The sequence below is a fragment of the Argiope bruennichi genome, chromosome 6 (assembly GCF_947563725.1).
Source record: "Argiope bruennichi chromosome 6, qqArgBrue1.1, whole genome shotgun sequence".
NCBI classification, from domain to species: domain Eukaryota; kingdom Metazoa; phylum Arthropoda; class Arachnida; order Araneae; family Araneidae; genus Argiope; species Argiope bruennichi.
This window is the reverse complement of record NC_079156.1, coordinates 19,177,363-19,188,775: the sequence shown is the minus strand read 5'-3', so window position 1 is coordinate 19,188,775 and position 11,413 is coordinate 19,177,363. Positions and strand designations below refer to the sequence as shown.

The 11,413-nt window shown below is 34.6% G+C and overlaps 2 protein-coding genes across 2 annotated transcripts; both read left to right on the top strand.

Moving 5' to 3' along the window:
• Positions 1-886: 886 nt before the first annotated feature.
• Positions 887-4,648, top strand: LOC129971344 (uncharacterized). The gene has a single exon (XM_056085015.1). It carries the CDS (start codon positions 887-889, stop codon positions 4,646-4,648), a length of 3,762 nt encoding a protein of 1,253 aa, XP_055940990.1.
• A 43-nt stretch (positions 4,649-4,691) lies between these two features.
• Positions 4,692-6,206, top strand: LOC129971340 (uncharacterized). The gene has a single exon (XM_056085010.1). It carries the CDS (start codon positions 4,692-4,694, stop codon positions 6,204-6,206), a length of 1,515 nt encoding a protein of 504 aa, XP_055940985.1.
• Positions 6,207-11,413: the final 5,207 nt, after the last annotated feature.

Sequence of the window (11,413 nt, the reverse complement as noted above, 5' to 3'; positions counted from 1 at the left end):
ATATTAATTGTGTTTTGCATTACAGTGCTGTATAACTTTTGAAACGAGATTGTTTTTCTTTTAGAAATTTTAAAATGCTTTGTAATTTTATGAGTCTTATCATTGCATAATTAGTTGATGAAACAAATTCTTACAATTATTTTGAAAGATGTATTTTTGAAATATAAAAATATATTCAATAAAAATTTCAATTTAAAATTAGGCAGAACAAATTATAAGAGAAATAAGATACGGTTTAATATGATTGCTTTAAAAACAACTATGTTTTTACTTTTTGTAGTTTTACTTGTTTTCCTTTAATAACTTCTTTTATGTATAAACAAACTTGATAAAAAATGAAATTTTTTTCCCTTGTATTCTCTAGCTTTTAACTAAGATTTGTAGGATAAAGATTTTATTTAACTGTTTAAATTGAAATGCAAATCTCTAAATTTCGTTTAGTTATACATTAGAAAACTTACTATTTTATGCTTTGCTTTACAGTGAAATGCTTAAAAATGTATGCGATATATAATAATTACATATGTAGAAAACTGACTGGTTACGAGATTATTTTTAAAAACTTTATTGTATCATTCTTGTATCTGGCAACTTCTGTTAGGCGGGCTTCTGTTCTAATGTTTATGTTTTGATGTAACGTTTTGTGTGTGTCGTAGTTTTAGATGTCCGTAAATGTAATTAGATGTAGTTAAAGTAGATTAAATGCTTTAGTAAGTGTTTGAAGAGTTATTGAGTTTTATATACTACATCACATGAGTATTGAGAACTAGGAATATTGATCCATAATAGAGTTTTTGGTGATCGATATCCGACATCTGGCGTCCGCGACAGGACATCTGCTACGATTCGTGTAAGTCATAACTTTTGAGCTTGTTATATTTTCGTAATGGAGAAACAAAAAAATTCTCGAAAACAGTATCGGAGACTCTTTACGATTGCTCATAGTGATTTTTTGAACTGTGAAAATGATTTGACTATCGAAGATAAAATTTTGAAATTAAAAATTGTAGAAGAGAAAGCGAAACTAATGGTAGCGAGTGAGTACGAATTTCGAGAACTGTTGTTTGCTTCTGAAGAGACTGAAGAAAATATCAATAAAGAAATCGACATTTCAGAGAGCTATATTGATAAGTGGCGAATTTTAGAAAATAAATTACATGATCTTTTGGATGAGAAAAAAGAACATTCTTCGGCTTCTACTGTTTCCGGAGCGGTGAGTACTACACCGAACAATTTATTGCATTATCCTAAAATCAATTTACCCACTTTTGATGGAAATATAAGGAACTGGTTGTGTTTTTGGGGACAATTTCAAAAAATTGATAACGATTCCAATCTCGATAACCATGATAAATATGCTTATTTAGCACACGCTATGGAGAAAGGTTCACCCGCTGACGAGTTGATTAAAAGTTTTCCCCCTGGTGGTGAAAATTATGAAAAAGCGGTTAAACAGTTGAAGCTACGCTATGGCAGAGAAGAGTTGCTCGTCGAGGTTTACGTGAGAGATCTGTTATCTATTGTACTATTAAAACAAAAGTTGCAAAAAATCCCCATACGTAAACTGTATGATCAATTAGAAACAAAACTAAGAGCTTTAGAGACTTTGGGAGTGACCAAGGATAAATATGCTGCGATGTTGTTCCCTCTAGTTGAATCTTCTCTCCCTGACGAGACTTTAAAGGCCTGGGAGCGATTCCGAACTACACATAGACGAGTGAGTGAGGAGGTGACGTATAGTTTAACAACCGAGGAAAAAGATACCTCTTCATGTAGGAAAATGCCAAGTAATGATCTAGATCGGCTTTTAGACTTTCTTCAGGATGAAGTGGAGGGAGAAGAGAGAATTGTGTTAGCCTCCCAAAGTTTTGATCAACCTAAAAAATCAAGCTTTTCCAACAGTCGTCGAGAATCTAACGAGAAGAAGTTTCAAACAAGAGTATCATCAGCAACTGATCTTTTGGCCTCTAATCTGAATAAGAAGAAGCTTTGCATTTTTTGTACTGAGGAACATAATTCATGGAACTGTAAAAATGCTTCTAAACTGACTTTGCATGAAAAACAAAGTGCTGTAGAGAAGGCCCGTTGTTGCTTCTTGTGTTTGAGAGAGGGACATGGAGTGAAGACGTGCCGTTCCAAGTTCAACTGTCAATTATGTGGGAAGAAGCATCATTTATTTTTGTGTAGAGCATTGTCACCAGAACTCAATTCTTCCTCTGTCCCTACAGATATTAAAGTTCGAGAATCAATGATACAACACGACGAAGCTCTGGCCAACTTGTCTAAATGTTCCAATGTTTTCCTACAAACTTTAACCATTCTTGTGAGAGGAGAAACCACTAAACGTAAAGCTCGAGCCATCATTGATTCTGGATCTCAGCGGTCGTATATTCTGAAAGCAACAGCTGAAGAAATGAATTACAAGGCCAAAAGGAGAGAGTATTTACAACACTCGCTGTTCGGTGGTTCCAATACCTCAACCTGCCAACATGATGTATATATGATATATTTGTCAAGCGTTTCCGAGGAGTATAGCTGCCATTTTGAAGTGCTCGGACAGGAAGTGATTTGTGACTCAATATTGTCTAGAAAACGAGGGTCACATTTTAAAGAACTTAGAGATTACAACATTCATTTGGCAGAATATTTGGATGATCCGATTGAAATTCTCATAGGAGCTGATGTTGCAGGAAAGCTGATTACCGGAAACCATCTCCAACTGAAAAATGGAATCACTGCCATTGAAACAAAGCTAGGTTGGAAGGTTATAGGACGTGCCAATAGTGAGAATACAAGCTTATTAATCACTTCAATGCTCATGACAAGTGCTTGCATAACAGATTTGTGGATTCTTGACTCTCTTGGTATCACAGACCCATCTGAAAAGAAGACGGCGATTGAATTACAAGAAGCAGCGAGGCAGCATTTCTTAGACACAGTTAAAATAGAGAACGATAGGTATATTGTGAGTTTACCTTGGATTGAAGATCATCTTCCACTTCCTGACAATTTTGAACTTTCTGAGAAGAGATTACACAAAGTTGTAAAGAGACTTAAAACCGAAGGACTGTTCGAAGCCTATGGAGCAGTATTTAAAGAGTGGTTGGAAGAAGATATCATAGAAGAAGTGACTAAAGACGAGGTTAATCTCCCTGCACATTATTTACCACACCGTCCTGTTTTGAAGGAGAATAGTACCACCAAAATCAGACCTGTATTCGATGCTTCCGCCAGACAGAAAGGTGCCCCTTGCCTCAATGACTGTTTAGAAACTGGAGTTAATTTGATTGAATTGATACCAAATATCTTATATCGTTTTCGGTTGGAAAAAATTGGAGTTATTGCTGATATTCGCAAGGCCTTTTTGCAAGTTTGTCTGTCACCTTCAGATAAAGATTTTTTGCGTTTTCTGTGGATTGGAGAAGATGGTAAATTGAAGTACTTTAGACATTGTCGTGTAGTTTTTGGTGTGTCATGCGGTCCCTTTTTGCTTGGAATTGTTATTATGCACCACTTGCAAGAGGTCTTAAACCATCAAGATAAGAAATATCCAGAGAGGATGGTAAAATTATTAATGCAGAGTTTTTATGTGGATAATTGTATGACAAGTGTGCCAAACGAGAAAGAGCTTGATCTCTTCATTGAGGTTGCGACCAATGTCATGGCTGACAGAAGTTTTCAACTAAGAGGCTGGGAAAGCACATGTTTAAAGGATAGAAGCGCTCCTGTCACGAATGTTTTAGGATTACAGTGGGACAAAGGTCTGGATACTTTGGGTATAAATATGAACAGCCTGAAGGAATTTTGTATAGAGAATGTGATGAAGAAAACTATTCTATCTGCAGCTCATCGTATCTTCGATCCTATTGGTGCAACTTGTCCTGTTGCATTGTTTCCAAAACTTCTGCTACAGAAAACTTGGGAGCGAAAATTGAATTGGGAGGAAGAAGTGGACTCCAATACTAGAGAAGAGTTTCTAAAGTGGATGAGAGACATATTTCATCTCGAAAAGGTGCAAATTCCTCGACATTTAAAAACTGGTGATGCGAATGAGAAATGTTCCTTGCATTTTTTCAGTGATGCGAGCATGCATGCTTATGCAGCAGTAGTTTTTCTTCGAGTTGAGACGAGTGAGTATGTCAAAGTTCAGTTGTTAAGTGCTAAAGCCAGAGTCTCCCCAACGGGAAAGAAGAAGACCACTATTGCAAGACTAGAGTTATTGGCTGCTACAATCACTGCACGCCTTGCCTCATCTATCACAAAAGAGATCCCACATGAAAAAATCTATTTGTGGTCCGATTCAACGACAGTGATAACTTGGATAAAAAGAGAAGATGCTTGGAGTACCTTCGTACAAAACCGTGTTGCTGAAATCAGAACTTTGACTTCCAAAGAAAATTGGAGACATGTGCCTGGTTCATTTAATCCTGCCGATCTTCCAAGTAGAGGTTGTTCTGCCAAGAAACTAGTGCAGTCCAAATGGTGGGAGGGCCCTGATTGGCTATATTTACCTGCTGATCAATGGCCATTCTCAGATGTAGTAGTCAATGAAGATGAAGTGCTGAAGGAACGAAAGAAAACTTGTGTCTACCCCGACTGCCTGTTTGAGTGCTCACGCCATCGAAAACGTGAACACGGAAGAGGGTGATTGGTACTATAGTTACTTTTCCCAATATGAGAAAATTGTGCGTATGATCGGCTGGATATTGAGATTTTTTAGAAACTGTAAAAAACCAAAAGAATTGAGAAAATGTGATATTCTGGATGCAGAGGACTTTGAAGAAGCGGAGAAAATAGTAATAAAGATCATTCAAAGTGAAGCATTCATTAACGAGAAAGACGAGAAATTGAAAACTTTAAGAGTTTACAAAGATGAGGATGGCATCATCAGATTGAGAACAAAAATTGAGTATCGTGAAGACAGCCATTCTTTTCGAAGACCTGTAGTCCTTCCTTCTCAACACCATGTTGTGAAACTTTTAATAGTTTCTTTTCACAATAGACATGGACATGTGGGGACTCAAATGCTACTTAACCTGCTGAGAGAACATTTTTGGATCTTAAATGGCCGAAAAACTGTGCGATCGATCATCTCAAAATGTGTTATCTGCAAGAGGCATTCTGGAAAAAATTTAGATGCAGAGCCAGCCCCAATTACCAAAGATCGAATCAGAGACACTGCTGTATTCGAAATTGTAGGAGTGGACTTAGCTGGCCCATTGTACTTGAAAGATGAGAAAAAGACTTGGGTTTGTCTTTTCACATGCGCGGTGTACAGAGCTGTACATCTTGAGCTTCTATCAGACATTTCCACTGACACATTTTTGTTGGCCCTGCGCAGATTTGTGGCAAGAAGAGGTAGATGTTCAGTTATCTACTGTGACAATGGAACAAACTTTATTGGTGCTAGTAATTTGCTCCGTTCTTTAGACTGGAACCGGATCGTTGAGAACGGAGCAATACATCGCATTAAATGGAAATTTAACCCCCCTACTGCATCCTGGTGGGGAGGTTGGTGGGAGAGGTTGATTCGAGTTATGAAAAATGTACTAAAGAGGGTGTTAGGTCATGCCTTTTTGTCATATGAGGAGATGATCACGGTTCTCTGCGACTGTGAATCGATAATCAACTCGAGACCTCTCACCTATATTTCAGAAAGAGATACAGATTTTGTTCCACTGTCACCATCATTATTCCTACAAGACATTAGAGAAGTTGGAGTGCCCGACTGTGATGCAGCAGATCACAAAAGCCTAAATAAAAGGATAAAATATCGTCTTGCTTTGCAAAAGGACCTTAGGAAAAGATTCAGGTCTGAGTATTTAGGCTCGTTAATTCAAAGGCCAAAGCTTCAAAATAAGTCGATTATTTCTGTTGGTAATGTTGTTCTTGTAGGAAACGATAATCAGAAGCGTATCAACTGGCCCTTGGGATGTGTGACAGAAATCATCCCCGGAAAAGAGGGAATTACCAGACTCGTGAGACTTAAAACAGCCCGTGGAGAAATACTAAGACCGATTCAACGACTGTTTCCATTGGAGATAACTTATGATGTGGCTAAGGATGTCAGAGCTAAAGTGCAACAAGAGCAAGTTACTCCTAAAGTGCAACAACAGCAAGTTACTCCTAAAGTGCAACAACAGCAAGTTACTCCTAAAGTGCAACAAGAGCAAGCTGCTCATGAAGTGCGCAGACACGAGTATTAGATCCTGAAGGTCCCATTTCAGAAACTGTCAAAACTCGATCTGGAAGAATCGTACATGGACCAAAAAGACTCGATTTGTGACTTTGAGATTTGTTGAGTTGCGAACTCTCCCAATTCAAGGTGGGAGGATGTAGAAAACTGACTGGTTACGAGATTATTTTTAAAAACTTTATTGTATCATTCTTGTATCTGGCAACTTCTGTTAGGCGGGCTTCTGTTCTAATGTTTATGTTTTGATGTAACGTTTTGTGTGTGTCGTAGTTTTAGATGTCCGTAAATGTAATTAGATGTAGTTAAAGTAGATTAAATGCTTTAGTAAGTGTTTGAAGAGTTATTGAGTTTTATATACTACATCACATGAGTATTGAGAACTAGGAATATTGATCCATAATAGAGTTTTTGGTGATCGATATCCGACAACATATTTTTTTTAGAATATACAGGGTGTTCATTAATTATTGTCGGGGTTTCCGTACCTTATAACTTTCGAATAAAAAATATTACGCCAAAGCCGATTACGTATTCGTAAATTACAACTAAAAGAATTTTATTAATGATATTAAAGTGTAAAGCGTGCACAATTTGCACTTTGTAGGCATTCAGCTGAAGGCGATTATGTATTCGTAAATTCGCTGAACAAATATTGACTCGAATTGAGAATGATGAAAATTACCTTCGGAAATGGTTCTTCAGTGATCATGTATCAGAAAAAGTGAATAAACACTGTAACTGTAGAATATGGGGCTCGGAGAACCCGCACGATTATCGAGAATTGAAAAGAGATAGCCCAAAGGTGAATGTTTGATGCGCTTTATCACATACTGAAGTTATTGGACCTTTCTTCTTTGCTGAAACAACAATGAATTCCGTGACATCCCTTGACATGCTGGAGATGTATGCGGTTCCTCAAATGCAGCAACATCAGCCAGATGTGATATTTCAACAGTATGGTGCACCCCCACATCGGGGCATGATTGTACGTGGCTTTTGACGAGAACTTTCCAAACAGATGGTGTGGAAGAGGTGGACCAATCCCATGGCCTCCGAGATCACCAAATATAACACCGCTGGACTTCTTTCTATGGGGGTTTGTCAAAAACTTGTGTACAAGACCCTTGTGCCCTCCCTTGATGAACTGAAGCGCGGAATTGTTACTGCGATCCAAAATGTTACCCCACAAATGCTGGAGAACACTTGGAGGGAAATCGAATTTCGCCTCGATATATTACGAGCCAAGAACGGCAGTCATGTGCAAATTCATTAATCTTTTTTAATCTCGTTAATAAAATTCTTTGAGTTGTAATTTACGAATACATAATCGCCTTCAGCTGAATGCCTACAAAGTGCAAATTGTGCAAGCTTTATACTTTAATATCATTAATAAAATTTTTTGAGTTGTAATTTACGAATACGTAATCGGCTTTTGCGTAATATTTTTTATTCGAAAGTTATGAGGTACGGAAACCCCAACAATAATTAATGAGCACCCTGTATATTTTTATAAATTGAGTTTTATGGTTTTATGTGTTTTAATGGGCCAATGTTAACTACCTTGCTTTTCATTACTTTATATTGATTTTATTTCATTAATTATTTGATCTTAAAATATTATTTATTTTAATAGACTTAATAAAGATCTTCAGATATAGGCAAATGTAAATATTCTCAATGAAAGTTCATGATATAAAGAAGTTCAATTGTATAATAGAGGGATTGCTCCAATTGAATATCGTGATGAAAATATCCAATTCCGTTTGAGTTGAAATTCTTGAAAGTTTTTCTACCATTGAGTTAATGATTTGTTTGTCGCTTTTTTGTCAGAATATGAAAATTCATATATTATTTAGTTCGTTAATATTATAGAATCATTAAAATAATAGAAAACTAAAATACAAATAATTGCATTAAAGGTTCCATTTTTTTAGCATATTAGCACAAATGTATGAAGAATCTTAATTATATATTTTTACGATTCTACAAATTTTTTTTCGAATTGGCTGGGAAGCGTGTTTATCGACTACCGCGTCTTATTTGGTTCCGCACTCTGATGTTCTGATGATGGATCCAAGATAGTTCAAATATCTGAATAATCCAAATTAAAAATTATTAAAGGATAATTAAAGTTATGAAGAAATAGTGGAAAAACTATATTAATTTTATAAATATAATAATGTATTTATAAATTATTCCATTCTATTATAATTTTATTCTTGAAATTAAGTAAAATGACGATTAAAGCATTAATAATTAATAAAAATTAAAATTCTAGAATTTTATATAAACCTATTCTAATCAATTAACTACCCAATTTTTTAAAAAAGTTTTGGCCGGATAAGTTACATATATGCAAAAAAATTGTATAACAGAATAATTATATTCAAATTATTTTTTGTTTGGAAGTATATTTTTTGAAAAAGGTATCTTTATACAATAATCAATAAAATCATTTTAATAAATAATAAAGGACTAAGTAAGTAACAGATCGTTACTATAATCTCTAAATTATCTATATAAAAACCAAACTAAAAATATAATGCATCAAATTCACAATTCCGTTCAACTTACAGACGGATTTCAAAATTTTTCGCTTTGTCGTAAAGAAACGAAACACAGAATACACACTTTCTGCAACACACAATATTGACTTATATATATAGAATGAAACTGAACTGTCAGGCGTATTAAATATATTTTAGTCGTCGAATGTACGTAAACTTCCTAAATTCCCAAATAGGGATCGCAGAAACTAATGAGTTAAATATGTTAGAATCGCCTAAAGATATGCATTAACAGGTTTTGCTTTTTCTATAAAGAGTCATAAGCATGTCCTTTTTATATGTCAATAATATTGTTTGGGTCATTTAAATACCTGTAAATTGCTCAATTGATTTATTTGAATCACGAATTTTGCAGTTTTAAAATAAACAAAATACAAGAATTTTATTTCATTGAAATTTTTGTTTCAATCGGTTGGGAAAAAACGATTGAAACACTGAGAACAATTTCAGTTTTCGGATACTATTAACCGCATGCCAGGGTATTATAAGAATAATATAATTTCCAATTAGCATATGGATTTGCGAGTTTTACTTTCTCGTATACAAAGTACACAGGAAGTGCAGAAATCGTCAAAAAATTCGAACTCGAGATTTTGACGAATCTCCTTGAGTTCGTAAAACACTTGGGAAAAAGTTTGTTTGTGACAAGGATAACTCAAAAACGCTTTGAGCAAGACGGATGAAAGTTGGTATATAGGTTTAAAACCAAATTTGCAGATTTCTATAAAATTTTGTGCAAGATCCGTTTGGAGAAAGTCTGTCTGTTCGGTTCGTATATAACTGCAAAACGAAGACAGCTAGAAGGATAAATTTCGATATGGAGGTTTAAAATCCACAGTCTAGACGCCTATACAAGTCTGAATCAAATTCGATATCGGATTGACCCTCTGCAGGTCTATACTTTCAGAAACGTGTAAACGCGATAACTCATAAATGTAATGATTTAATATATCAAATTTAGTAAATTTTGTGAATACAAGTATAGTTTTGTTCAAGTTTTTGTTTGAATCGGTTGGGAAGAGCGTGTCTAAAATCCAAATTTGATTTTCGGATACTTTTAATTACATGCCAGGTTTAATCGCCAAAACAAAGTCAGCAAGGATCACACGACAAATTTAGTAAAAATGCTACATTCATGCCAAAGGTTAATATTTCCTTTTTGTACTCCAGTGCCATGCAAGATGCTCATTGGGATAACATCTTTATCAGAGAGTGTGCGAGGAGACACTCCAGCTAGTTTTTCATGGTTTCTGATATTACGATGCGATAAAAACTCCATAAGTTGTCAGCATCTGGATTAAAGCATCAAATTAAAGATGCTGGTTGTCCATTATCCATCTGTTCTTGTAAAGATCTGTTATTAGGAGAAATGTTTGAAGAAGATTCAAAACGAGCCGCTTCGCCTTAACCTTCTTGCTATAAAGACAGATCTGAAAAGAAAAGAAAAGATGAATCTGTATAGATCACATATGAATTCACCTATCAGAATCGAGGGAAAATTAAACAATGTTGATATGTAACACTGAGCAATTATGTCAGTGTCTCATTAATTTATCCTAAATTAAAATAGAAACTTTAGAACTGATGAAATGAATCAGAAATTTGTTTTTCAGTAACTAATGTTTTCTACTTAATAGATTTTTGAAACCGAGATTGATTTAATGAAAATATGTAAAATATAGTATAATATAATATTTTCATCACTTTGAATCTATCACTGAACTTCTTTTCAGTCGAATAAATTATCCATATAATAAAAAAAAAATAGTGTAATCTATAAAAGATTAAAAACAAGTTTTTAATGTAACATTCACTGCAATCAATGTGGGAACATTCGGTTATATACATGCTTCTGGGTTCAAATATATACAATAGTTTTTTTTTTTTTTTTTTTTTTTTTTGTCAAACAGTGTAGACAGACCTTTACCGGGATCGTAACTACTAATTTTATTTGCTCTTCAAAGTAATTGCTTACTCTTTTTTAGAATTTAACTAGTGAAGGCACTTAGTTAAACACTATAATCATCTTTTAAGTTTTTGGATGATAAAGGAATGTTCAAGGTTAATGACCATGTATAGTTTAAAAATGAATCATCAATATATATCTATTATGAAAATGCAACAACTTACCTAGCCCTTAAATGACAAGAACGTTGATGCCAATTGCGAGAAAACATTTTTCTTTTATCCGAGGTAGCTGATGTCGATAGAAAATGGATATGGAATTGAAAGTAGTAATAGACAAAAAAGGATGTTATGTCATATATACCACATGTTATTTTACTTCAAATGTTGATTGGAATTTTCAAGGCTTGAAATCTAGAAATAGGATCTAGGCTTGAAACTTTAATTCTCTAAGAAGAGATCCAAAACGTTCGTTCGGGCGAGAACAGACTTCATTGAGAAGAATCTGCGTGCTTCATATGAAGAACTTCGAAATTAAACTCTGCTAATCCAAAAAGTTAAACTTAAGTCATCTATCTTTCTTTCTTCCAAAATTTTATGTACGATAGTTGCCTAGTTGGTATGGAGATTGAAAAAAAAAATGAAATTGACAGTTGGATTCGAATTTAAACGAAAAAAATTCAAACTTACTAAAATATCTTGGTGATTTCAATAGGTATAGAAAGCGACTTGAACAATACTTCAG

What these genes read in the sequence shown, in the direction of transcription:
- LOC129971344 (XM_056085015.1), top strand. Translation starts at nt 887, where the DNA reads ATGGAGAAACAAAAAAATTCTCGAAAACAGTATCGGAGACTCTTTACG.
- LOC129971340 (XM_056085010.1), top strand. Translation starts at nt 4,692, where the DNA reads ATGATCGGCTGGATATTGAGATTTTTTAGAAACTGTAAAAAACCAAAA.